Raw genomic sequence first — 27,975 nt, 5'->3', positions numbered from 1 at the left:
TAGGTTCTGGACCCTGTGGCGTAGCTCCTGCATTATTATGGCGCTATCGCCGCCCGTTCCCCCGAATGGTCGTGTTCTCGTGTGTTGTTGGGGGGACGTCCACCGCCCCCTTAGCGAGGCGACGGAGGCTGCCCCCTCCGCTCCGGCCGCTCGAGCTTGGTCACCGGGACCCAGCACGACTTCCATTTAGGCAGGTTTCCCACAGACGGCGCCAATGTTCGGTTGTCGGGTACCGGACGGATCGGGTGAGCAGTTGAGGGAGTGAGGACGCCCTAGTCTTGGTCGCGGTTGTTGCGGGTTTGCCGAGTAGCCGAGCACTTGTCTTGGAGAGAGGACTGGGGGGTGCCACCTGCAAAGACACTCCGACGCTCAAGTCAGCGATGTGCAGGCTGGCAGAATAGTGAGGTGAAAGGATATGACGTACCTCGGGGAAGGACAGGTCCTTCCCTATTTATACTGTGTCAGAGGTGGGCCCTGAAGGGACGAGCCCACTTTCCGCGAAGGTTCCTCCTAGCTGTGTTAGGGGAACGATGAGGACGCGTGTCCAGATGCCGTGGCAGGCGCTAAGGGCTCGATCGCCCGGGTCGGGTTCCCAATGGGTCGGGTCGGCCCGTGCATGGTTTGGGCCAGACCGTAACAAAAAATAATAAAAAAATTAAATATTTATTTTGGTAATAATTGAAATAAATCAAAAAAAAATTTATAATATTTTTTATATAGTATATTTTTAGTACTCTTAGTACTCTTTTTTAGCATGTTATAGTTTTTATTATTATTATTTACAATTAATTTTTTGTTTAATTTACTTTCTTAATAGGATCAATATATTATATTAAAAAAATAAAAATAATACAAAAAAATTATAATTATAAAAGTGTATAATATCAAATAAATAATTAATAAAAAAATAGTAAATAATAGAAAAAGATAGTTCATATAAACAAAAATAATATAAATAATACAATAGTATGCATAAAGGATAAAATTGGTAAAAGATAAATATAGATTGAGTATTGATGGCTAAAAGCTCGTTAGTGAAACGCAGAAGCTTAAAATTGTTGCTTCTTGAAAACGTGGTTTTGAATGCAAAATCACTTCTACGTTCATAAATAAAAAATTTGCTAAACCAAAAATTACAACTTTCAAGATATCTAAACGTACTTTTTCTCTTTGAACGTGATTGCCAAACACACCCTACGTTTATTGGATTCTTATCATTATTGCCCGATGACAATTGTGATACTTATTTCAACGAATTAGTAAATTAATTATTAGATCATCTAATTTAATTGGATTTAATAGCCCCTTTTTTTATCCTCTAGAATTTTGTAACCAATCGCATATTTTTCTTACTTAATAATGTCAATAATTCCAATTATCCAAAAAAACCATAACATAACCCTTCCTTTTCATTTCACCCAAAAAAGAAAATTCCCGAGTCACATTTTCCCGGAAAAAGAAAATGAGATTTTCTCGCTAGATTTTCTTCTGATTTCAATTCATTGTATCTTTATAGGAAGAGAATTCCAAAATTTACGATGGCCGTTCTAATTCAGTACCCGGAAATGTCAATTGCGCCCCAAATTGTCAAAAACCCTAACCCTAATCTGAGCAAGCTCTACAGCTTCAGACCCTACACTAAGAAGGGTACTCTTAAGGCAATTGGGTCGAATCGTGAGATGAAAATCTCTTGCAAAGTGAAGGAATTGGGCGTTTTGAATGTGGGTTTGGATCAGAATGTTAAGGAAAGTTCGAGACTGAGCAAAGAGGACGAAGAGAAGCAGAATTACTATGTAAATTTGGGATACGCAATCCGAACCTTGAGGGAAGAATTCCCTGATTTGTTCTACAAGGAACTCAGCTTTGACATCTACAGGTACTTTTTTTTTGGGAAAATTTTCATCAATCTTTGCATAATATTGTTGGGCATAGTAGGAGAGTGGCAAATTCGGTGCTTTCTATATTTTAATGAGTTTAAATTGGTTGCCTTATTTTTTTAATTATTATTTTTTTAATTTGGGTATATTGTTTTCAATATTGTAACGTAACATTTGAAGAAGGATTTGATTGTTACAGTTATTATCTCAAAATCAAACATACAGGCTTATACACTAAGCTTTCTAAGGTTTAGGTTATATGATACTTGGTACTCTTGTATTTTGTAAAATGTAGGTGTAGGCATGAGTGCATGACCTAATATAAGGGCAGCTCATTGTAATTTGTCCCTCTTTTTTTCTAAGTGTTTTGGTTGAGTTTTTTTCGTTTAGTTCAAGTGTCAAGTTAGAATAGTTATCTTTGGTATATAGTTGCTTTCAACTAAATTTTCTTTGTTTCCTGTTGAGCTAATCTTTTGTGACCTTCTACCAATTTATAATTGTAGTCTTACAGGTTTTGCTAATCTGTTCTTAATTAGTAGCTGCCCAACTTGTGGTTTTAGCTACATGGATTTATTGATAGTGAACCAAGTGAGGGGATTGGTTTTGGAAAAGCAAGAGGATTATGGTAAATGAATAAACATGTTCTGTCATTGATAGTTTTGAACTGTTGGTAATTATAAGTTGAATAGCAGTTGAAAGTGTAATCTTACTTTACCCCCCAAAAATGTGTAATGATGCATGCCCTTTGTAGCTATGCTTCTTTTTCCTATTGCATATCGTTTTCCTGGTTATCAGAAACTGAAGCAGCACCAAGAATTGTGCTAACTTTATTTTTTAAGCTGAGATAGTTGTTTTGATAATTTACGCAACTATTTTCAGTTTGGTTTCTAACCATTTTCAAGATTTGTGTTCACAAATGTTTAAATCTTCTCTTTCGAACGCGGTTAGTCTTCTGTTATGTGATGTTAGGCTTAGTCATCTTCATGTGTAACTGCTCATATAACTGAGCATCTGCTTTTCTCTGCTATGCTAAAGGCTAAAGCGACTAACTTTAAATATCTCTCTATATTTTACAGGGATGATATTGTATTCAAAGATCCGCTGAATACTTTCATGGGCATTGAGAATTACAAATCGATTTTCTGGGCGCTACGCTTTCATGGCAGGATTTTCTTCAAAGCTCTGTGGATCGACATAAGTACCGTGTGGCAGCCCGTTGAGGACATCATTATGATTCGCTGGACAGTTCATGGGATCCCACGAGTCCCATGGGAGAGTCGAGGTAGGTTTGATGGAACCTCTGTGTACAAACTTGACAAACAAGGCAAGATATACGAGCACCGTGTCGACAACATTGCTTTGAATTCACCTCCCAAGTTTAAAGTTCTTGGTGTGGAAGAACTAATTCGATCTGTTGGGTGTCCCTCAACCCCAAAACCAACTTACTTTGAAGTATCTTCAACTACTGAGAGAACATGATATTGCTCAAGTTCTTCAGAAAGTTTTGGTGTAAATTGTGCATATTATGGATAAATATATTGAATACATATAGCTGTGAGAAACTTGCCTTACATGGTTTTAGAATCTATTAGCACAAGTATATAATAGCCTATCTATATATATAGGGTTCTCTTTGCTATTGTGAATAGTTGAGCTTGTAAAGCACTGAATATATGATGTGTAATTCAATGAAATAGTTACATGATTGTCTAAGGATATTAGGATATAAATTAACAAAAATGAAAAAAAAAATTGAGAAATTTAAGAATATATGGATATAAATTAGCTTATAATACATATGTCAAAGGAATATAAGTCGCTTTTTATAAATGTACATGTATTAAAAAATCATTACTCCAACATATTAGATACTTAATACACCTCAAGTAGGCAAAGAAAAGGTAAAAAGAAAAAGACTTTACATGAGCTGCTACTAGCTAAGTGTGATTGTGTGAACATGGATTTTATAACATCATAAAAAGCCAACAAAACAAACTCACCAACCAAATGTGCAATGATTATGATCTGAAAAAAAAGTGTATCCCACTATTCTCACCAACTCCACTAACCCTTATCCTTTAATGATACAACTATATACATATACATGTATATAGTGAGATCTCTCCCCTTTCAATTCATATGAAATATTAGTTCCCATATTGAGCATAGTTCATCTAGTGAGAATCACTTTGCAATGCTTAAGCTTTTTGATTCATCTCTGAGGCTCTTTGTGGTTCCTCTGTCTGTGGCAACCATATGGATTACTGTGACTAACAAGGAGGATAATAGCAGCTATGGAATGTTGAAGTATAGCAACCTCTCAGGTCTCAAGTAAGAAATTAAATTCTTTTTTATCTTCTACTACTATTTTGTTTTCCAGAAAAAAAAAAGTTTCTCCGACTTAAATGTTTTATATAATTTAAAATGTTAAAAAGTTAATAATTTAAGTCATGTCAAGAATTCGAATTCTGTCATTATAAATAAAACAATTGAGTTGAAATTGTCGTCTCTATAATGAATTTAATTCGGATTAGTCGGCTAGTAGGTTACATATAAGAAACAAAAAAAAAGTTGGAAATAATTTTTTTTATTTTTAAAAAATTATTCCAATAAAACACATTCAAATGAACTCTCAAATTTGTTGTTGACAGGTATATGGTTTTCATCAGTGCCCTTTGTGCTGGTTATGCTCTTGTTGCTGTAGCTTGCTCTTGGGTCAAATATGCAGTATCTAAAGCATGGATTTTCTTTATCTCTGATCAGGTTTGATGCTTAAGGCTTATAACTTATTACCATATATATATGCACACATTTCCACTTGCATAACATAAGTTAGACTGTTTAGGTTTTTTTGCTATTAGAAATTTTATTTTTATAAATTAAAAATTTTTATTTTTTTTTTAAACAAAAAGCTCAACACAATAAGATGGAGCATCAATAAAAAAGTACTAAACAGATTAAATAAATTAATTCCTAATCATCTTCGACAAAAGTCATCAACACCCAAAAAATTAAATATCACTCAACTTTTTGTAACTCTTAATCGACTGGTTGACTATCCCTACAATACATGATTCTTGATTCTTGAAGATTCCGTCATTCCTTTTCAACTAAGTGCTCCAAATAATAACAATAAAACCAAACTCACCAACATTCTATCAGCCTGACTACACGATTGACCTTTAAACTACGTAAATTTACGGTCATTCAACTCTATATCCACCAGTTCCATAATGCTGACACACTTTCTAACTGCACAATCTCATTGAAGACATCCATGTAGCTCTATAAAAAAATTTATTATATATTATTAGATAAACACTTAAAATGATCTCTATATTTTGGTTTGGGACAAATTAGCTTTTAATAAGAAAATTAATGAATAAATTAGTCATTGATCTTTTAATATATTATACAAATTATACCCAACTAAAATGAGAATACAAATTGCCAATGACATAGTCTCTTCATACTCATCTAAGAGATTGCAGGTTTGAGTCCCCCTATTTTTGGTAAAAAAAAATGAAAATACAAATTAGAGGTATATTTTGTGTAATTTTTTTCTTGGTGCTACTAATTATAGTTTCAACCTTTTAAAATTGGTTCATGAGCTGATTATTCTATATAATTGATTTTCTATTTTACAGATTTTAGCTTATTTAGTTGTCACATCAGTTGCTGCAGTAATGGAGATATATTACCTAGCTTATAATGGAGCTAAGGAAGATTCATGGAGTGAAGCTTGCAGTTCCTATGGCAAGTTCTGCAATAGAGTGAAGTTGGCTTTGATTCTACACTTTTTTACCTTTGGCTGCTTCTTGGTTTTGGCAGTGATTTCAGCTTTTAGAGCATTTAGTTTATTTGATCCTCCTCTTCTTAATTCTCAAGAGGTGGAACAAGTTAGAGGCTAATTGATTAGGATTTCAAATGCTGGTTTTGTTGTGAAATTTCTTTCATTTCAAAATATGTCATTTTGGAATTATAATACAATAAACGATTAAGAGCTTAGAATCATAATCTTGATGCAATCACCTTACTAATCCTCCTTAAACTTTTTGGTTTTTGGTCAAATCCTACTTACACTTTTTGTGTATATAAGAAAAAATTTTCCTTCTCTAATTGATAATGCTACTTTTCTAATATTTTTTTTTAACGAGAACAAAGATTAATTGGGAAACAATTACACTGTTCATACATCAAACATCGAGATAAAAATATGATTATTTTATTAAGTAATTGTACATTTAAAATATTTTTTTAATTAACAAAAAGTATAACACATTAGAAACTCACAAGCAGTTGTCTTTATGTGAAATTACGAGGAGTACTAGGAGATCAGCACTTTTGTTCAATTCTGGTCAGCACTTAACTATCAAAAGAAAATTGAATAATTCTACACCATTAGATGCAATCTCACACCATTAAAAATATCATTGATAGCTAATTGATGGTTAAAAACCACAAAATCTGCTGGCCTCCTAAACTTTCTCTGAAATTACTAGTTGAGAACTGTTAGATAATAGTTTAATCAAGCATATCAAATCATCTAACGATTCTCAACTAGCAACTTTTACATGAAAATAACTAAACATGAGTTTTTTCCATCGGTTAATAAAATAATGATGTCAAAGAGTATATACATAAAGGAATTAACTGTTGTGATAAGAATGAGCAACGTGGATGCCCATTCCCATGCAAGACTCATATTTTCAAAGAGAGAATGAATATTAAATATGTGTTGAAAATCAAGACCCCATGCATGTATAAATAGGGGGGTATGGTACGAGGCTTTACACACAACAAGAAATACAAATACTCTCTCTTTTCTTTCTTACACAGAAGCAAGTAATAAGAAATCTATTCCCTCTTTATGCTACAATCAAATACTATTCTCCTTATATTTCTACTACAATTCTTTCTCCTATTTTATTTTATAAGTATTTTAAATTCTATTTTCTATTACTCTTTACATATAATATTAATAGCAATATTAACCATCTTTATTATATTGAGATAGTATCAAATGCAAATCTCTCTCTCTTTATTTTTAATACTTTTTCTTATCTTTGTATATATATATACACAATACAACATATAATATTATTATATATATATATAATAATTAATGAGCTAATTATATTAATAATAAAGTCTTCTATTTATACATCTCTATTTTATATCTTTTATTTATTTTACAACACGTTATCAGCACGAGACTCTGATCAAATCTTTAGGAAGACTCAGGTAATATTTTCATTATGTCGAAACTCTCTCATCTTGAATTCAATGCTCTTGATATATCTGGAAACAATTATTTATCATGGATATTGGATGCTGAAATCCATCTTGATTCAATGGATCTTGGAGATACCATTAAGGTTGATAATAATGCATCCCAGAAGGATAAAGTTAAAGCCATGATTTTTCTCCGTCGTCATCTTGACGAAGGATTGAAAAATGAATATCTCACATTAAAAGATCCTGCAGATCTTTGGAAAGACCTTGAAGAAAGGTACAATCATCAGAAAACGGTGATACTTCCTCAAGCCCGGTATGAATGGACGCATTTGCGTTTACAAGATTTTAAATCTATAAATGAATATAATTCTGCAATGTTTCGAATCACCTCACGAATGAAATTGTGTGGGGAAAAAATAACTGATCATGATATGTTGGAGAAAACTTTCTCAACCTTCCATGCCTCGAATGTGCTCCTGCAGCAGCAGTATCGAGAGAAAGGGTTTAAAAAATATTCTGAGTTAATTTCTTGCCTTCTTGTTGCCGAACGCAACAATGAGTTGTTATTAAAAAATCATGAAGCGCGCCCAGCTGGCGCCGCCCCATTTCCTGAAGTAAATGCCGCAAATCATTACCCAGAAGAGGTAAATGGCAAGCTTTTAATAACAAGAAAAATTATGGAAGGAAAAAGAATTATGTTCAAAAGAGAGGATCTCACCAGAAGTGGGACAAAGAAAGGAATATCGGGCAGAATAAATCAACGGAGGAGAAGTGTTTCCGCTGTGGTGGAAAGGGCCATTGGTCACGTACCTGTCGTACCCCAAGGCACCTAGTCGATCTTTACCAGGCATCTTTGAAAAAGAACGACAAAGGAAAGGAAACAAATTTTGTTTCAAATGATGCTGAGAACTCCACCACTCATTATGATGTATCTGATTTCTTTGAGGACCCTGAAGGAAATATTGGTCATTCGATCAATGATGGAATAGTTTAATATGTGGGATTGTGAAGTATATATGTAAATAAATAATGTAAAGAACTTATTGTTAAGTTTTATTTTCTATGTATTTAAGTTTCAAATGTGATGTACATAAATAATGAAATATTAATATGAATTTTGAAATTATTAAATGTGTCAAATTTTAAAATAAAATTTTAGTATATGACATTATTTTATGTACAGTGTTTCTTAGAAAAATAATTCTGATCAAGTATTCAATTTAACTGTGCATATTACTCATTTTATTATTTGTTTTTGAAGAATGGCAAGGATATGTAATGAAGATGTATGCCTTGCGGATAGTGCAAGTTCGCACACTATTCTCAAAAGTGATATATATTTTACCCATCTTGTGCCAAAAGAGGAATATGTTAATACTATTATTGGATCAGGCAATGTGATAGAAGGCTCCGGAAGAGCTGTAATTTTGTTTCCTGGAGGAACAAAATTTATAATAAATAATGCACTATTATCTACCAAGTCTCTGAGAAACTTGTTGAGTTTCAAAGATATTCGCCGAAATGGATATCATGTTGAGACGATGAATGAGGAAAATCATGAGTATTTATGTATCACAACTCATGATTCAAATAAGAAAGTTATATTAGAAAAATTACCCTCTCTTTCATCTGGGTTGTATTATACCAAGATTAGTGCAATTGAATCACATGCCACTGTAAACCAGAAGTTTACTAGCCCAAATGAATTCATAACTTGGCACGACCGTTTGGGTCATCCGGGAACAACCATGATGAGGAGAATTATTGAAAACTCTCATGGACATTCACTAAAGAACCAGAAGATTCTTAAAACTAGTGAATTTTGTTGTGCTGCATGTTCTCAGGGAAAGCTAATTTTAAAGCCATCACCAGTAAAGATTGGATTTGAGTCCCCTGAATTCCTAGAAAGGATTCAAGGTGATATATGTGGACATATTCATCCACCATGTGGATCTTTTAGATATTTTATGGTCCTCATAGACGCATCTTCGAGATGGTCACATGTGTGCTTATTATCTTCTCGCAACCTGGCGTTTGCGAGATTACTGGCTCAAATTATTCGATTAAAAGCACAATTTCCAGAAAATCCAATTAAAGCAATTCGTCTTGATAATGCTGGTGAATTTACTTCCCAAGCTTTTGATGCTTATTGTATGGCTAATGGAATAAGTGTTGAACATCCAGTAGCTTATGTTCACACACAAAATGGGTTAGCAGAATCACTTATTAAGCGCCTCCAATTAATCGCTAGACCCTTGCTTATGAGAACAAATCTCCCAACCTCGGTTTGGGGGCATGCTATTTTACATGCCGCAGCACTTATTCGTTTGAGGCCAACAAGTTATCATCAATTCTCTCCTATGCAATTAGCTTTTGGCCAGCAGCCAAATGTTTCCCATTTAAGAATATTTGGGTGTGTAATATATGTTCCCATTGCACCACCTAATCGCACCAAAATGGGACCCCAAAGAAAATTGGGGATATATGTTGGATATGATTCTCCCTCTATAGTGAGGTATCTTGAGATACAAACGGGTGATGTGTTTAAAGCCCGGTTTGCGGATTGTCATTTTGATGAATCAAAATTTCCAACATTAGGGGGAGAGAATAAGCTTCCTGAAAAGGAAGTTAATTGGAATGCATCATCGTTGATGCATTTAGATCCTCGATCAGGGCAATGTGAACTAGAAGTTCAAAAGATTATACATTTGCAAAGAATAGCAAATGAATTGCCTGATGCATTTTCTGATACAAAGAGGATAACCAAATCTTATATACCAGCGGAAAATGCCTCAATTCGAATTGATGTCCCAGTAGGACAAGTAGCCACTGAAGCAAATTCACGCCAGAAGCGTGGCAGGGCAGAAAATGCCCCAATTCGAATTGATGTCCCAGTAGGACAAATAGCCACGGAAGCAAATACACGCCAGAAGCGTGGCAGGCCTGTCGGTTCCAAAGATAAAAATTCTCGAAAGAGAAAAGAGGTAAATACGATTCCTGTTGAAAAAGACATAGTAAAGACACCGGCAGTTGTCCAAAATTCTGATATAACGCCAGAAGACGTTCAGGTACCTGAAAATTGTGAAAATGACGAGATCTCGATAAATTATGTCTTTATAGGAGAGAAATGGGACCGAAATAAGACAATTGTCAATGAAATATTTGCATATAATGTGGCAGTAGATATCATGCATGAAAGTAAGGATCTTGAGCCAAGATCAGTCGAAGAATGTCGACAAAGAAATGATTGGCCAAAATGGGAAGCAGCCATGAAGGCTGAATTAGACTCACTTGCAAAACGTGAAGTCTTTGGACCTATAGTCCGTACACCTGAAGATGTAAAACCTGTTGGATATAAGTGGGTATTTGTGAGAAAACGAAATGAGAAAAATGAAGTCGTGCGCTACAAAGCCCGACTTGTGGCACAAGGTTTTTCACAAAGGCCCGGTATAGATTATGAAGAAACGTATTCCCCTGTAGTGGATGCGATAACTTTGCGTTATTTGGTCAGCTTATCTGCATATCATAAACTGCATATGCATTTAATGGATGTGGTAACAGCCTATTTATACGGCTCATTAGATCGGGATATCTATATGAAAGTCCCTGAAGGATTAAAGATATCTAAACCATCCAATGAATATTCGCAAGGGTTATACTCAGTCAAATTGCAAAGATCTTTATATGGTCTAAAGCAATCTGGACGAATGTGGTATAATCGTCTTACTGAGTATCTGGCCAAAAACGGATTCAAGAATGATGATATCTGCCCATGTGTTTTCATAAAGAAATCTGCATCAGGATTCGTTATAATTGCTGTGTACGTTGATGATTTAAATATCATTGGGACTCCTGAAGAGATTCCAACAATTATAAAAACTCTAAAAGAAGAGTTTGAGATGAAAGATCTTGGAAAGACTAAATTTTGTCTCGGCCTGCAGATCGAGCATATAAAAGACGGGATCTTTATTTATCAAACAACATACACAGAAAAGATCTTGAAGAGATTTTATATGGATAAGTCACATCCATTAAGTACCCCAATAATCGTAAGATCTTTGGATGTGAAAAAGGATCAATTCCGTCCTAAAGAAGAAAATGAAGATATCCTTGGTCCTGAAGTACCATATCTTAGTGCCATTGGAGCACTAATGTATCTTGCTAATAATACGCGACCTGACATATCATTCGCGGTGAATTTACTAGCAAGATATAGTTCCTCTCCAACCAAAAGACATTGGAGTGGAATCAAACAAATTTTTCGATATCTTCATGGAACGGTTGATATGGGATTGTTTTACCCCTATGGATCCAAGTCACAACTAGTTGGCTATGCAGATGCTGGCTACTTGTCTGATCCACATAAAGGGAGATCTCAAACAGGATATCTGTTTACATATGGTGGTACAGCTATATCTTGGAGGTCCACGAAACAGACAATTGCTGCAACATCCTCTAATCATGCTGAAATACTGGCGATTCATGAAGCTAGTCGCGAGTGTTTTTGGCTAAGGAGTCTGATTCAATATATTATGTCATCATGTGGACTGATTGATCATAAGATAGCTCCAACTGTCCTGTTTGAAGATAATACAGCATGCATTGCTCAACTTAAGGGTGGATACATCAAAGGTGATAGAACAAAGCATATTTCTCCCAAATTCTTCTTCACTCATGACCTTCAAAATCAAGGGACAATTGATGTCCAACAGATCCGTTCAAGTGACAATCTGGCAGATTTATTTACAAAGTCACTCCCAAAATCCTCCTTTGAAAGATTGGTACATGAGATTGGGATGCGCCGATTTCGAGACGTTAAATGATGTCGGCAAGAGGGGGAGACTGTACTCTTTTTTCCTTGGTCAGGTTTTTTTCCCATTGGGTTTTTCTTGACAAGGTTTTTAATGAGGCAGTCCCCATCACAAAGGATATTGTACTCTTTTCCCTTCACTAAGGTTTTTTCCCACAGGGTTTTACTTTGGTAAGGTTTTAATGAGACAATAATCATAAATGGGCATCCAAGGGGGAGTGTTGTGATAAGAATGACCAACGTGGATGCCCATTCCCATGCAAGACTCATATTTTCAAAGAGAGAATGAATATTAAATATGTGTTGAAAATCAAGACCCCATGCATGTATAAATAGGGGGGTACGGTACGAGGCTTTACACACAACAAGAAATACAAATACTCTCTCTTTTCTTTCTTACACAGAAGCAAGTAATAAGAAATCTATTCCCTCTTTATGCTACAATCAAATACTATTCTCCTTATATTTCTACTACAATTCTTTCTCCTATTTTATTTTATAAGTATTTTAAATTCTATTTTCTATTACTCTTTACATATAATATTAATAGCAATATTAACCATCTTTATTATATTGAGATAGTATCAAATGCAAATCTCTCTCTCTTTATTTTTAATACTTTTTCTTATCTTTGTATATATATACACAATACAACATATAATATTATTATATATATATAATAATTAATGAGCTAATTATATTAATAATAAAGTCTTCTATTTATACATCTCTATTTTATATCTTTTATTTATTTTACAACATTAACAACCAATTTGAATTAATTGAGTGATTAACTCATTTGTTGGTTTAAGTAAGTGTTAATATTTGAATTCCGTTTATATATACTGTATAGAGCAATTGATTGACTAATAGTAAATTCTTAAGTAGAATTTAAATTTGCGATAAATTAGTCCTTGTCTTTTTTTTATTGGCTATAGTATATTCTAATCCGATAGGTTAACGACTAATTCGCCGCAAATCTGAGTTCTAAGTAGTGCTTCTCCTAATCTCTCTTTTTTTTTTTGTTTTCCACGGTATTCCCAACCTGGCAGGTCAATGACTAATCCATCGCGGTATTGAGCTTCATTTAAGGATTTGCCGCTAGCCAATGGATTACTGTATGCACAAGGCAAGATTCGAACCCCCGACACTTGCTCCTAATCTCTCTTTTTTTTTGGTTGTCCACGGGAGAACCCCGACACTTGCTTAAGCGAACGAGTGAGCTGACTACTCGACCAACCCAAGTTGGTTTAATCTCTCTTTGATTGGGAGATAACATGAGAAATAAAAAAAATTTTTCTAAAACAAATCGGACAAAAAGTTAATTGAAATTAATGGGCTAAATAGCGGGCCAGGCAGGCCCAACTCCAAAAACAGAATCTTATAACTGAAAAATGAATGTTCCTCTTACTTCCTCTGTTTGGTGGTAGCTGCAACCTACGACCATGTCCGCTAACTCAATTTCTTCTTGCTCCTCTTTCCGATTCCTCACAACTCGAACAATCCCCAAAACCCCATTTCTCAAAACCCCATCTTTCATCCAAATACCCAGAAAAAACAACGACCACACCTTCTTCTCATTCAGACCCATAACTTTCCAGAAGCTTCCAACAACACCATCATCATCATCATCAACACCACCGTCACCATCAACTACCGAAGAAAATTCCCTTCAACCCATTGAAGAGCTTCCCCCAAAGCTTCAAGAAATTGTGAAGCTCTTCCAATCCGTTGAGGAACCCAAAGCCAAGTACGAGCAGCTACTCTTCTATGGCAAGAACCTCAAACCCCTCGAACAGCAATTCAAAACCAACGACAACAAGGTCCAAGGTTGTGTCTCCCAGGTTTGGGTCCGAGCCTACCTCGACCCTCAACAAAACAACAACGTTGTTGTCTACGAAGCTGACTCTGACTCGCTCCTCACAAAGGGTCTCGCTGCTTTGCTTGTAACCGGGTTCTCGGGTCGACCCGTTAGCGAGATTGTTCGAGTCAAACCGGATTTTGTTCACCTTCTTGGGTTACAGCAGAGTTTGACACCTTCGAGGAATAATGGGTTCTTGAATATGCTCAAGTTGATGCAGAAGAAAGCACTGATGCTCTTTGTTGAAGCTGAAAAGGGTGCTTCTGAATTGGGTTCAAGTTCAAGTTCGAGTTTGGAAGTTAAAGATGGTGGCTTTGTTGAGAATTCAAAGGGTTCTGGGGCTGGTGGAGAATCAGTGTCACAAAGATCAGGTGAAAAAGGTGCTGAATTCACCTCAAGTTCTGAGGTCAAAGGTGGTAGCTTTGTTGAGAATTCAAGTGGTGGTGAATTGAGTGGAAGGGGGAGGAGGATAAAGGAGAAGCTTGAGAAGGAGCTTGATCCTATTGAATTAGAAGTTGAAGATGTTTCATATCAACATGCTGGGCATGCTGGTGTTAGAGGGAGTGGTGATGGAGAAACACATTTCAATCTTAGGGTTGTGTCTAAGGAGTTTGAAGGGAAGAGTTTGGTTAAGAGGCACAGGCTTATCTATAAGCTCTTGGATGATGAGTTGCAGTCTGGACTTCATGCATTGTCCATTGTAGCAAAGACACCTTCTGAAGTCAATGAAGGATAAGAGGTTAACATATCTTTCTCCTTATTTTTGTTCTTGTTGTGTTATGCTTAAGGATGCACTTGTTAGAATCCTTGTTTTGGTTTGATACATTGTATGTTGTGTCATTTTACATTGATTGAAACACTTAATTAGCTGATGGATTTTTCAGTGGTTTACTGGTGTATGTAAATTATAAAATTCCAATAATAAACACCCGGCGTTTTTGCACCGAGGATTTCATTCTGAGGATATAGCAATTTTCTTGTTTAGAAGCAAGAGTATGTTGTTGCATAGAATACAGGCCCAAACTTAGAATCTGGTCCCATTGTTAATGTTTAGAGAGAAAAGAGTGAAGCACAAGTGAAGATTTTACTATGTTAGGTTCCAAATTTTAGTGCTTACAGGTTGATATTTGCTTCTTTGTTTTAGATTTGGGTGATTTTATTTTATTTATTTATTGGGATCATTTCCCATTTGGAACATTAGTTCAGATTTTAGAACCTGCATGGATTGACATTTCCTATCGTGTTGTGTTGTGTTGAAGCTTGTTGGATATAACTAACATGAACAAATAAGAGTAGAAGTTAAGAATAGCTAAAATTTCAAGCCTGCAAAAAGAGCAAGAGAAATAAGATATAGTGCATACTATTTTGAATCCTTATATGGAAATACCTCAATGATTAGGAATTGAAATATATTCAACATTGACTATTATGTAATTGACATATATCATATTGAACAGTCATTTCTGTGTTTAGAAAAGAAAAAAAAAAAAGGTAAGTTGGTCTCGATTTATTGTAGCATTAGAGCAGACCACTCTACAAATTTGACTTTTCCATATATACTAATCCAGAATAAGAATGTTGAAAACCACAAAGAAAGAAGGTAAATATCACCGGAATGGCCTTGGAGGCTTCTCTAACACGGCAGAAAAGAACATCTCCCGATCGTCCTTGTCCAGCTTTGGAACAACCACCCATTTATGCTTCTTATATCGCAGCATTTCGAATGCCTGCAAGTAATCATACAAATCTTCCTTTAAGCAGAAAAAGCTATCAATCCATAGCAAACCCCCTGGCCTCAAAACTCTATCCCAATCATACAATATAAAGTCCAAGAGCACAAAATCAATCCAACCATCTAGAAACCTTGTTGTGTGGATCAAATCTATGGTGTTGTCGAAAAATGGAAGCCTTTGATTTATAGTCAAGTATAGAGGAACAAGTCCTCTAAGAGCTATCATTTCACTGAAGGGTGCCCCAAAGTTGATAGTTGCTGAAACTATAGTCACATTGAATTCCCTCATCCTAGCTGCAAAAGTACCCGTTCCGACACTGAAATCCAACCCTATTCTGATCTCTCCTGGCTTGATTCCTAGAACATCGGTTATGAGGAAATCGGATGTCTGATTTGAATCACCATCCAATCTTACCCATCTCGGCATCTCATGATGGGTGAGATTGAAGCAGTCTGAACACTTGAAGAATCCTTTACTGGTGGTGGTTGTGTTTGCGAGACATTTAAAGTTCTTGCATCTGTATTGACTCCATCTGACATTTCTATCGTCCGGGAGTTTCCACATGGACTCGTTAATGGGGAACGGTTGGCTGTACAGCTTAGGGGCTCTTGAGAAGCATCTTCTCCTTGGCAGAGGATCGCAGCCATGAACCATAAGCCGTTGAGCTAGTTTCCAGTCATCATTGCAGATTTCGCCAACATCATAATCCATGTACTCCTCTAGCTCTTCCTTCATGGCAAAGCAAGCATGTCCTATGCTGGTGAAGGTTGCATTTGCCCCCATGAAATTCTGTTTTCCTAATCTGTTAGGCTTGATCTTGACGTACTTGCGAATCTCCTCTCGCAGAAAGTAATCTGCAGGTTCATCATCGGATCGTTTCTTTTCTTTAAACAGAGGATGAACAACGAAATTACTGGTTCGCTGATTTTTCCCTTCATCGTGAGAAGCCACTGCCGACTCAAGTAGTCCTAGTACATCAGCAAGAAAGGCTCCTTGTTTGAATACAGATGCTGAAGTAGTTGGATCCAGCTCTGTTGTTCTCAGATTTTCGAGCTCCTCTTGAATTTTCTGAATTACGGTTCGCACAGTTTCAATCACTTCATTTTGGTTCCCGGAGTTGAAACTGGAGTAGAAAGATTCATTGCCAAGAAATGACTTCAAGGAGAAGAACTTGGACATGGCAGCACCAGAAAGGAGAAGAGCAACAGCCCCCGCGACAAAGATTAGAAAGTAAATTCGTCTCCATGTTTTCAACTTTGTTGTGTTAACAATCTGCTTTGTCATTGCAGGATCTTCAAGACTTAGAATCCTTAAAGATTTCATGTATCCTTAAATGTGAAAGTAATGACTAATGACATATGTTTCAAATTATGAAGTGATTCAGCATTTGCACTTCAAAGAGGATATACTCATGAAGCCATAGCAGCAAGACTGAAATTGAGGAAAGAACAAGAAAATGGATCATGGCATGGATTAAGATACTATCAGTGAAGTTATAGTGTTATAGCATCAATTTGGTAAACCAGAATCAGAAGCATGGAGTAGAGGGGTGTTGAATTTGGATTCAATATTCCTAAGAATGCTAATAAAGGGTACTTATCTAGCTGATATTGCAAGCATTCCAAGGATTGCTTGACAAATACTTTGTTTCAATAAGCAAAAAAGGTGAATTGTCAAAGCATGAAACTATATCCTCTATTATTATTTTGGACAATACAAGTAAACAATATGAGTTAAGTATTTCACGGATCTAGAGAATTTCTAGTAGCAAGAAACTAGAAAATAATGCAGCTGAGGGTGGAAACAACTAGTGCCACAAGGCTTTGCATTAAGGCATATGCACATGTTCATCATTTCAACTTTCTTATATATTATAAATTAATCAATCCCATTATACGTATACTTTTTATAGTAGATAGCATTTTGACCGAGTTAATATTCAATTTGACCATTGAAATTTGAGGTTGGATTTAAATTAATCTTTAAAATTACAATTGACTCCAAAAATTTTTGAGCTAATTTTCGTACATAGCGTGTTGATTTTATACGTTAACTTGCTAAGATTTGGATTCATCACCTAGATTCCATGTGGCTAAGTCCCCAACATCTTCATGAAGACGATAATAATAAGTTCAATTTGAAAATTTTGCAACTCTAGAAGTAACAATTAAACTTTTAGAGTTTTAATAAATTTTGAGTATTAACTTGCATTTTGACATTAATATTTTCTTAACGACTAACATATTCTTTTTGTTTTGTTCATTAAAAATAATTTAAATACATAATTTAATTAATAACAATTATATTTTTATATCAATATAAGTATTTTTGGTGCATGAATAGTGTTATTATAAATCAATTAATATATGTTTACTGGTTTAAGAAAGTGCTACAGCCACATGCACAGCTAAATTTGTGAATGCTGACAAAAGTGAAGACGAAGCATGGCTAAAATATATATAATTTCAGCACTTGTACATGTTTGCGTGAAAGGAGAGGATTATTGAGCTGCACTCTATTTGATCGTTGATATTAGAATATTTCATTCAACCCCTTAAATTAAGGATAATAGAACTTGGTGGTACAAACTAAGTGTTATTTAGACCATACTAATATAAATATTTCCTTCAAAAGATACTCGTGAAGGTGAATGCGAAATAGTTTGGTTTCTAAAAGATATATATGATATTGATTCACTTTATAGTTGCATGTTGCCATGTTCCAATTATTTAATTTAGTCCATAAAAATATAAAGTAAAATAAAAACACATAATGCTGCTTTGGATCTTAAAAATTTATGCAGTATATATTTAGTCCTTTATTTTGTATTAAATCCTTAAAGTGATATCATAAGTTGTCCTCTTATTTTTATGAGAGGTTAATCTATTTCTATTATCTTACTCTAATTTTGCAACCAAAAATGATCAAATGGCATCTCCTAATTACATTTAAATTAGAAATATTTTTTGCTTTTTTTTCTCCAATTGCAAATTATAGGCTCATAATATAATTTTTTTAACAAGTGATAAATCCGCTTAAACAATTCACCAAGTGTGTATGCAATAACTCATCAAATACCTATGTTAAATTCTTACATTTGAATCCTCTAAATTTTGAATTTAATTTTAAAAGATAAAATATAATTTATTATTATTTATTTTATAAGTGAAATTATAAAAAAAATATTTAAATATAAAATATTTTATTTTATCCTCTAAAATAAAGATCTAAAATTTAGAATCCAAATCCTAAATTTTTATGGAACTCAGAAATAACGTTAAAAACTAAAATAATATAATCTTAAAATACTCGCTATTTCAGAACTTTGTTTCTCTTCATGCAATCCTCACCATCGTTCTCCACTTCCATCATCACAGAAATTCCATACTCTACCACCAATGGAGTCGCTTCACCCGCTGCACTTTGCCTTGACGATCGCCTTACCACTGTGTTCCTTTAGTTTTCTGTGAGTAATTATATGTTCCGCTGTACTTTTAGCTTGATCCTAATATGATTAGAGAGTGGATTTGTTCATAATTGTGTGCTTCTATGCAAGTTAGAGATTGATGATGACATGCTTTTCTTTCTTTTTCTACATATTATATGTTTGATGAATTCCTTTATATTATAATTTTTTTTCTATTTTCTTTAGCATTACTTCCTTGCGCATTACATGTTTAATGAATTGCTTTACATTATGAATTATTATGTTTTCCTTTAGTGTTTGATATTGGAGCTTATTGGTTTAACTGTTCAACTTATTGCAGTGATTGGTGAAATGCTTTACTTTTTTTTCCTTGCACATTACATGTTTGATGAATTGCTAAGCTTAAATTTAGTTCTTCTTCATTGGATATAACTACTCTATTTTCTTTAGCATTACTACTTCTTTGCACATTACATGTTTGATGAATTGCTTTATATTATGAATTATTATGTTTTCCTTTAGTGTTTGATATTGGAGCTTATTGATTCAACTGTTCAACTTATTGCAGTGATTGGTGAATTGCTTTACTTTTTTTTCTTGCACATTACATGTTTGATGAATTGCTAAGCCTAAACTTAATTCTTCTTCATTGGATATAACTACTTACAGACAAATTAAGCAGTTATAGTTAATCCGATCTCTTATATATGATCAGTTTCAGACACATGAGAACCGAGATACAATGAAAAAGTGAAGAGACATTGTAAGTTCCCACTCCTTCTTGGAAAATGATAATAAATTCTATTTGATCTTCTTTAATCAATAGTGACTATTTATATCTTCTTTGTGTTATGAATTATTATGTTTTTCTTTAGTATTTGGTATTAGCGCTTATTAATTTATCTTATTTTAATTCTTTTGCAGTTATTATTAGAAGAAAAAAAAGAATTCTGTTAAATATGAGTGCAAAAAGACTAGATTAAGAAGAAAATAAATATTACTACTAAAAAGAGGACAACAAAAAAGAACTAATGACTCTTAAATTGATGAAAGGAATATGAAAAACTTAGGAAAAAGAAAAGTGTTAGCTGATATGAGTAATAGAGTGTAAGAAAAAAGGTTTTTATTGGTATTGGTGAGAACTCAAGAAAAAACTGCAAGGATAGAGAGTTTGTTGTAAGTACTTCATACCTATCAGCACCTATGTTGACTGATGAGCTTGAAAGACTAGATTTTACACAAATATTTTTTAATCCAAATGCATTTCAATGTGGAGTCTCTGCTGGTCAAGTTTATTCAAATACAAAGAAATTTATGGCACATCCAACTTGTCATTTATCTTCTGGATGACATGTGATCAATTTGATATTTCAGAAGATGGATTAATTTCTATTAGAGTTGATTATGATTTTAACTATGATGATATTTCTCATGAGTTTGCTATGATAAATCATAAAGTTTTTATGCTATTAGCACTGTTACCCATTCTTTGAGTTAGTTTAGTGTTTAAGTTTTCTATTTTATATGTAAACAGCTTCTCAAAAATTTTACTCTGAGTGTTGGTTTATATGAAAGTAACACCGATTTTCAAGCAGGTACTATTATGCTATGTTTTTATTATATTGTTCCTCGTATATTTATATATCCATTCCTTTTGTATTTATTTTGTCAATTGCTTTTACATATGTTTTATTCTAAAGTTAAATTTATTTAGTTGAGAAATATTATATTTGATATGATATAGGTAATGGTCACCAAGAAAATGACTTTCAGTTTACATACGGAGGTAAAAAATTACTTGTTGTATGCAAATATTTTTTTCGTATTGTACATTCTAAAGAAAATATTTTGTCATATAATGCCGATTATTTTAATTTGGGTGATCCAGTTTCAATTTGTCAAGAGTGTGGTACTTTAATATGGTATGTTTCAAAGCATTACAAGAATTTTCAAAATAATATCAGAGCATATAATCAAATGATTGCATTTACTTCATCTGCTAGAAAGGTAGACTCATCTATAAATAAAGACCATATATGTGCTCCAACAGTCTACAAGATTAGTGGAAAAAATATTCATTATATTGGTAGTTTAATGCCTCTGCCCGATGAGAAACCTAAGTTTACAATAAAGAAGGACATGTTTTTAGTAGCACAACAAATATTGTATTTAAAAAAAAAAATTAAAACTTAAAATGATATGTTATTTTTTTATTACTACTATTTGTTGTTTTTCTCATTTATTGTTTTTTGATTCTACATTACAATTAAACATTTTAGATATTTTTATTATTTTTTATCATAGTTAATTTTGGTCTAAATATACTCAGGGGCAAAAATACTAGTTTATTTACTATTTTAAGAAAACTAAGAACTAACTTGTTAATTTTGTTTTCTAAGGACTAAATTCTTGAAACAAAAATTATTAAAGACCATTTCAAATATTTATTCGATAATAAATAAATAAATATATATTCAACGTATAAATTTTAATTCTATCCACCATTCAGTGAAAAATAAATTAATCTAAATATACAACAGCCTTTTCTCTCTCCCGTTCGTCTTTTTTCGTTGCCGTTCGCAATCTTTAATCTCTTAAAAAAATTATATTTATTAAAGGTCAATTGTCAGTTTGATCTATTTGCTAGTTAATTTTTGGGATGTTCAAACTTGATATTGAATTATTGATAATTCGATATAGTATTTGTTTAAAATTGTTCTGATTGAGTAAATAGTTAGAATTTGTGTAGCTGAATTTGCTATTGAATTTGCAAGTAAAATCGGTGTTTTCTTAGGCAGATTATGCTGATTGAATAAACCCAAAGGCATTGAAATCAGTTAGTGATAGCTCAATAGTGTTTTTTTTTATTTGCTATCCCACAGTCCAGCAAGTTAAGGAATAATCTGTGGATCTGACTTCTTTCTCAGGTTTGCTGTTGTCCAATGAAAAGTTGTATACACAAGACATGATTCAATCCGCCAATACTTGCTTAAATGAACAAGAAACCAAACTCCTCAACCAATCTAAGTTAGTTCTTCAAATAGTTAGTTAGTGATACCTGATACTATAACAATTATTGGTTAAGATATAATAAGGGACAATGTTAATAATATCACTAACTAACTATATATGTAATCACAAACTGTAAATTTACTGAGATTGTGGTATTCATTATGATTTATAGGTTGGGAGTTATCTAATGGGATACATTCACTATATGCAAATAGCCACCCACTTATGGTTGAGAATACTTAAAGAAACTAAAGAGAATGACAAGCACCATGTCTAAGGTGAATGCTTTTGCTGACAGAATAGTGAGTCTGCTGAAGCATTGCCATAGTGTTGTTCAGGTTCAGCAGATTCAAGCACAACTCATTGTACACAACCTCCATTCCCACACCACCATTGCTCAGCACTTCATCTCTGCATCCCAAAACCATGGCCTCCTCAACTCTGCAACTCTTCTCTTTACCCTCTTCCTTCCAAAACCTCATGTCTTCATCTGCAACTCTCTCATCAGAGCCTTCTCCCACTCTAACATCCCTCACACCCCTCTATCCATTTACGCCCACATGCACAACAACTCCATTGTCCCCAACAACTTCACCTTCCCTTTCCTCTTTAAGTCATTGTCCGACTCGTGCGACCTCATTGGTGCCCAGTGTGTGTACACTCACGTCGTCAAATTGGGGCATTTGAATGATGTTTATGTGCAGAATTCGGTTCTTGATTTGTATGCGTCGTGTGGGGATATGTGGTTGTGTCAGAAACTGTTTGATGAAATGCTCCACAGAGATGTTGTATCATGGACTGTGATGATTATGGGGTACCGGAAAGCTGGCAAGTATGACAATGCCTTGCTTGTGTTTGAACAAATGCAGTATGCTGGTGTGGAGCCTAATAGGGTCACCATGGTGAATGCCTTGGCTGCTTCTGCTAATTTTGGTGCTATTGAGATGGGGACTTGGATACATGATATTGTGAGGAGGAACAAGTGGGAACTGGATGTTGTATTGGGGACAGCATTGATCGAGATGTATGCCAAATGTGGCAGAGTTGAAGAGGGGATGAGTGTTTTCAGTAGCATGAAGGAGAAGAATTTATATACTTGGAATGCAGTTATCAAGGGACTTGCTTTAGCTAAGAGTGGAGAGGAGGCAATTTGGTGGTTTGATAGAATGCAGAAAGATGGGTTTAGACCTGATGATTTGACTTTGGTTGCTGTTCTTTCTGCTTGCAGCCACTCAGGATTGGTAGAGACTGGTAGACAGATCTTCAGGTACTTGGTTAATGGCAAGTATGGATTTCAGCCTAATGTCAAACACTATTCTTGCATGGTTGACCTTTTAGGTCGTTCTGGCCGGTTGCAGGAGGCTTTTGAGTTCATAAGGTATATGCCGTTTGAACCAACGAAAGCTATGTGGGGTTCCTTGTTGGCTAGTTCAAAATCTCAGGGTAACTTGGAGTTGAGTGAATTGGCAGCCAGAAAGCTAGTTGAATTGGAGCCAGATAACACTGCATATTATGTTCATCTGTCTAATCTGTATGCAGAGATGGGAAGATGGAGTGATGTTGAGAAAGTAAGGGGAATGATGAAAGATAGACAATTGACGAAAGATTTGGGATGTAGTTCTGTGGAGGTTGAATGCCAAGAACATGTTGGGGAACTTGTGGCATAAATCTCTCATAATTTTTTTATGCAACTCAAGATAGAAAACTTTTTTATCCTTTCCAGATTTGGTGTTTGATCATTTGTGAGTTAGTTTGCAATTGTTTGCATGGTATTGTTAATTTGAAGATATAAATAGTGTAATCAAAGACATAAATAGCCATAAGTTCTTTTTATAATTTAAGTTTTCTTTGTTGTTGAGTTATATTTATTTTCTATATAGGACATCTACACCTCTTTTTAAGTAGAAGTTACCAAGTAAGATTTAAGAGAACTTTTAGGAAAAGTTCAATTAAATTTTAATAAGAGTTAAATTATATATAATAAAATAATATAAAATAGAATTTTTGAAAATGAAAAATTATTTTTAAAATTTTTTTTTAACAAAAATAAATTGGACAATTATTTATTCAGAATATTATGAATCAAATATTAGATTAAGAATTATATACATAATAAGATAATAACACATTATGTATTTATAATCATACTAAATGATATTTTTTTTGTGTGTCTAAAGACTAAGAAAAGAATAAAGAAAAAAAATAAATAAAAGAAGAAGAAGAGGAAAAGAGACGCAGCGACCCCCGAATAAAGGTTTATCTGCAACGACTGCCTAAGAGAGCTAGAAGGTTGAAGGCAGACTACGTTATCCGCCTGAAGCACCCTTTTTCTCCTCGCCGTTCGCCGCCGCCGCCGCCGCCGCCGTGCCTTATCCGCTCTGCTATTTCCTTCTTAGCTGTGTCTCTGCTCTCCTCTCTTTCTCTCTTCATTGTCGCCGTTCTAGCCAGGTAGGTACAAAACATTGTTTTGAGTCTCTAATCTCTAAAAAATCTCTTGTATTATTAAAAGTTAATTGTTAGTTTGATGTATTTGCTAGTTAATTTGTCTGAAGTTCAAAGTTGATATTGAATTGTTGATAATTCGATATAGTATTTGTTTAAAATTACGCTGATTTTGAGTAATTAATTAGAATTTGTAAGTAAAATGGGTATTTTCCTAGGCAGGTTGCATATTGAATAAAGCCAAATGCATTGAAATCAGTTAGTGATACCTCAAATAGTTAGTGATATCAGAAACTGTAAATTACAGTTATTGGTTTAGATATTATAAGGGACAATGTTAATAATATCACTAACTAACAATATATGTATTCACTAACTGTAAATTTACTGAGATAGAGATATTCTTCAAATATGTGATGTATGATGTGATTTATAGGTTGGGAGTTATCTAATGGTTTAGAATACTTAAAGAAAGTAATGCAAATTTTCATGAAATGCAGGATCCAAACAACTTCAAAGTAGAACATGCATTGTATATCACAACCAGTGCAATGCAATCCTGCATTACATTGAAGACTCTGAACAAACATTGCTGCACCACAACCTCCTGTGAGCTGCTGTAGCTTCCATTGCCAATGACTCTCTCATCCCTTCACTTCCACCACCATCCTCTCCTCCACCACACACTAACAACAAAACTTCACCCAAAACTCTTCACTTCCCCTTCTTCTTTTTCTTCCATTCAAACGTTCAAAGTTTCTGTAGTTTCATCTTCAGCTTCCGCAATAACACACCAACACCATCAACACCCGCTCCCACCAGATTTCTCACCCACCGAACTCCTTGATCTCTTGCGCTGTCAAAACGATGAGTTGTCTGCAATTCGCATCTTCCAATGGGCGGCAAAGCAGCCCAATTTCTCACCCAACCTCACTGTCTACAATGAAATCCTTCGTTATCTTGGCAATGTTGGTTACTTAGATTCAATGTTAAATGTACTTGGTGAAATGAAGTCTACAAATTGCACTGTCGATTCAAGTACTTTTATAATCTTCATTGAGAGTTATGCTAATTTTAACTCACATGAAAGGATTATCGAACTCATCCAATTGATGGAAAATGAGTTTGGGTTGAAGCCTGATACACATTTTTATAACATTGCTTTGAATGTTCTTGTTGAAGGCGGAAAGCTTAGGCTAGTGGAAAATTTGCATTCGAAGATGATTAACAATGGAGTTAGACCTGATGTTTCAACTTTCAATATCTTAATTAAGGCTCTGTGCAAGGCGCATCAGTTGAGGCCTGCGATTTTGATGCTTGAGGATATGGGGAATTATGATCTGGTGCCGGATGAGATGACATACACAACACTGATGCAGGGTTTCATTGAGGAAGGAGACATGAGGGGTGCCTTGAGGATCAAGGAACAGATGGTTGAGTCTAGGTGCCTGATGACGAATGTGTCGGTGAATGTTCTCGTGAATGGTTTTTGCAAAGATGGGAGAGTTGAGGAGGCATTGAGGTTTATTGACGGGGTTTCTGACGAAGGTTTTTCCCCAAATCAAGTTACACTAAATGCATTGGTAAATGGATTGTGCAAGATTGGGCATATCAAGGAAGCTTTGGAGATGATGGATTTCATGCTCGAGAGAGCGTTCGACTTGGATGTGCACACGTACAACTCATTGATTTTTGGGTTGTGTAGGTCAGACGAGGTTGATGAGGCGGTTGAGATTCTTGAGCAGATGCTTTCAAGGGATTGTTCACCGAACACTGAAACTTACAACATGCTGATTAGCACTCTGTGCAAGGAGAACCATGTTGAAGCAGCCACTAAACTTGTCCATGTGCTTACTTCTAGGGGGATTTTGCCCAATGTTTCCACGTTCAATACTTTGATACAAGGCCTCTGCATGGCCAGTAATCGCAAAATTGCTATGGTGCTGTTCAAGGAGATGAAGAAAGGAGGGTGTCGGCCGAATGAATTCACATACAGTATATTGATTGACAGCCTATGCTCCGAGAGGAAACTTAAAGAAGCTTTGTTGCTACTTAAAGAAATGGAGGCAAATCGCTGCACTAGGAATGTGGTAGTGTACAATACTCTGATTGATGGTTTGTGCAAGAACAAAAGGATTAAAGAAGCTGAGGAGATCTTTGACCGGATGGAGCTTGAGGGTGTGTCAAGAAATTCAGTAACCTATAACACACTCATTGACGGCCTGTGCAAAAGTAAGAGAACAGAAGAAGCTGCACAACTTATGGATCAGATGATAACGGAAGGATTAAAGCCAGATAAGTACACTTATAATTCAATGCTTGCACACTATTGCCGAAATGGGGATATAAAGAAATCTGCTGAAATTGTGCAGACCATGAGTTCAAATGGGATTGAACCGGACATTGTAACGTATGGGACCCTTATTCAAGGACTATGTAAGGCTGGTAGGACAGAGGTTGCAAGTAGGCTTCTCAGATCAGTTCAGATGAAAGGCATGGTCTTGACTCCGCGCACTTATAACCCGGTGCTTCAAGCACTCTTTAAAAGAAAGAGAATAAAAGAAGGTATGAGGCTGTTTAGAGAAATGATGGAGAAAGCTGATCCTCCAGATGCTTTAACGTACAAAATCGTTTTCCGCGGCCTTTGTAATGGTGGTGGTTCCATACAAGAGGCTGTCGACTTCACCTTCGAGATGCTGGAGAAAGGAATATTGCCAGAGTTCCCGTCGTTTTGTTTCTTGGCAGAAGGTCTTTGTTCTTTGTCCAGGGAGGAGACACTCATTGAACTCATCAATATGGTGATGGAGAAAGCAAAGTTATCGCAGGGGGAAACATCTATGATTAGGGGATTCCTCAAGATCCAAAAATTTAGTGATGCATTGGCCAATCTTGGTGGTATCTTAGAAAGGCAAAACAAGCCCAGAAGATTTTAGTCGTGAAAAGGTTTTGCTGTTCTGTTGTAACTTTACTATGGTGATGTTCCAACGTGTATAACAACCGGAAAGCATCTTATTACACCGGATAAGTTTCTGTTACATAATTTTTGTCAATATATTTTAGCAATTAAGGCTTTGTTCTAGTTGGCCAAATTAAGTTATTACCGAGTACTTTCATTTTAGCCTCATTGTCTTGGTTCTAAGGGAAAAATTGAAAAGGTTTGAAGTTACTGTTAGGCTCTTAGCATTCATATGAATGTCACTAGGTGGATCTAGGGCCAGAGAAAACTCACTTCTACACATAATACTACTTATTAGAAAATTCTGCTATATATATATATATATATTGGTGACTCTCTGCTACTGCTATATATATTTGGTCCTTCATTTTCTATTAACTCTAATTTATTTGATGCAACAATGCATGTTCTATTAACTCATTTATTTATTTGATGCAACCCAACAAGTACTTCTTTTTTTTTTTGGTAATATCTCAATTGATATTTTGATGTCAATTGTCAATAAAAGCGAAACATAATTACTGAATTTATTATGTCACCTTTTTATTTTTTATTATTTTTTATATTAAGTGTCATTAAACTTGATTCTGACTAAAATTGTCTCGCTTCATTCAGAATC

At 34.7% G+C, this 27,975-nt stretch overlaps 6 protein-coding genes across 9 annotated transcripts; 5 read left to right on the top strand and 1 right to left on the bottom strand.

Annotated features, from left to right (window-relative positions):
• Positions 1-1,400: 1,400 nt before the first annotated feature.
• Positions 1,401-3,590, top strand: LOC130960157 (uncharacterized). The gene is made up of 2 exons (XM_057885461.1): positions 1,401-1,876; positions 2,954-3,590. Exons 1-2 carry the CDS (start codon positions 1,539-1,541, stop codon positions 3,354-3,356), a joined length of 741 nt encoding a protein of 246 aa, XP_057741444.1. The 5' UTR covers positions 1,401-1,538; the 3' UTR covers positions 3,357-3,590.
• A 430-nt stretch (positions 3,591-4,020) lies between these two features.
• Positions 4,021-5,918, top strand: LOC130962389 (CASP-like protein 2D1; the record flags this gene model as incomplete). Its single annotated transcript, XM_057888608.1, has 3 exons — positions 4,021-4,208; positions 4,529-4,640; positions 5,525-5,918. Coding segments are annotated over 3 exons (564 nt in total), but the record flags the coding sequence as incomplete, so codon positions are not given.
• A 7,412-nt stretch (positions 5,919-13,330) lies between these two features.
• On the top strand, positions 13,331-15,578 carry LOC130962156 (sufE-like protein 1, chloroplastic/mitochondrial). The gene is made up of 2 exons (XM_057888269.1): positions 13,331-14,525; positions 15,355-15,578. The coding sequence occupies exon 1, from the start codon at positions 13,371-13,373 to the stop codon at positions 14,520-14,522; it is 1,152 nt and encodes a 383-aa protein (XP_057744252.1). The 5' UTR covers positions 13,331-13,370; the 3' UTR covers positions 14,523-14,525; positions 15,355-15,578.
• LOC130962154 (probable methyltransferase At1g29790) lies at positions 15,394-16,842 on the bottom strand. The gene has a single exon (XM_057888263.1). It carries the CDS (start codon positions 16,840-16,842, stop codon positions 15,394-15,396), a length of 1,449 nt encoding a protein of 482 aa, XP_057744246.1.
• A 1,943-nt stretch (positions 16,843-18,785) lies between these two features.
• Positions 18,786-23,771, top strand: LOC130962155 (pentatricopeptide repeat-containing protein At5g56310-like). 4 transcript variants are annotated; one of them, XM_057888267.1, is made up of 5 exons: positions 18,786-18,985; positions 19,662-19,709; positions 20,481-20,541; positions 20,691-20,732; positions 22,131-23,771. In XM_057888267.1, exon 5 carries the CDS (start codon positions 22,216-22,218, stop codon positions 23,623-23,625), a length of 1,410 nt encoding a protein of 469 aa, XP_057744250.1. In that variant the 5' UTR covers positions 18,786-18,985; positions 19,662-19,709; positions 20,481-20,541; positions 20,691-20,732; positions 22,131-22,215; the 3' UTR covers positions 23,626-23,771. The 4 variants fall into 4 exon arrangements, with proteins under 4 accessions (XP_057744250.1, XP_057744249.1, XP_057744248.1 ...); XM_057888266.1 differs by lacking the exon at positions 20,481-20,541; XM_057888265.1 differs by lacking the exons at positions 20,481-20,541; positions 20,691-20,732.
• A 388-nt stretch (positions 23,772-24,159) lies between these two features.
• On the top strand, positions 24,160-27,727 carry LOC130962151 (pentatricopeptide repeat-containing protein At3g53700, chloroplastic). Its single transcript, XM_057888260.1, has 2 exons — positions 24,160-24,406; positions 24,901-27,727. Exon 2 carries the CDS (start codon positions 25,036-25,038, stop codon positions 27,331-27,333), a length of 2,298 nt encoding a protein of 765 aa, XP_057744243.1. The 5' UTR covers positions 24,160-24,406; positions 24,901-25,035; the 3' UTR covers positions 27,334-27,727.
• Positions 27,728-27,975: the final 248 nt, after the last annotated feature.

This window comes from Arachis stenosperma, chromosome 2, assembly GCF_014773155.1.
Source record: "Arachis stenosperma cultivar V10309 chromosome 2, arast.V10309.gnm1.PFL2, whole genome shotgun sequence".
Taxonomy (NCBI): domain Eukaryota; kingdom Viridiplantae; phylum Streptophyta; class Magnoliopsida; order Fabales; family Fabaceae; genus Arachis; species Arachis stenosperma.
The sequence above is the reverse complement of the archived record's forward strand: the minus strand, read 5'-3'. Positions and strand labels throughout refer to the sequence as shown.

Bases quoted from the DNA above. Each gene is read 5' to 3' on its own strand.
- LOC130960157 (XM_057885461.1), top strand. From the start codon at position 1,539: ATGGCCGTTCTAATTCAGTACCCGGAAATGTCAATTGCGCCCCAAATT. The intron at 1,877-2,953 runs GTACTTTTTTTT...TATATTTTACAG, and splicing joins CTCAGCTTTGACATCTACAG to GGATGATATTGTATTCAAAG.
- LOC130962156 (XM_057888269.1), top strand. From the start codon at position 13,371: ATGTCCGCTAACTCAATTTCTTCTTGCTCCTCTTTCCGATTCCTCACA.
- LOC130962154 (XM_057888263.1), bottom strand. From the start codon at position 16,842: ATGAAATCTTTAAGGATTCTAAGTCTTGAAGATCCTGCAATGACAAAG.
- LOC130962155 (XM_057888265.1), top strand. From the start codon at position 22,216: ATGACAAGCACCATGTCTAAGGTGAATGCTTTTGCTGACAGAATAGTG.
- LOC130962151 (XM_057888260.1), top strand. From the start codon at position 25,036: ATGACTCTCTCATCCCTTCACTTCCACCACCATCCTCTCCTCCACCAC.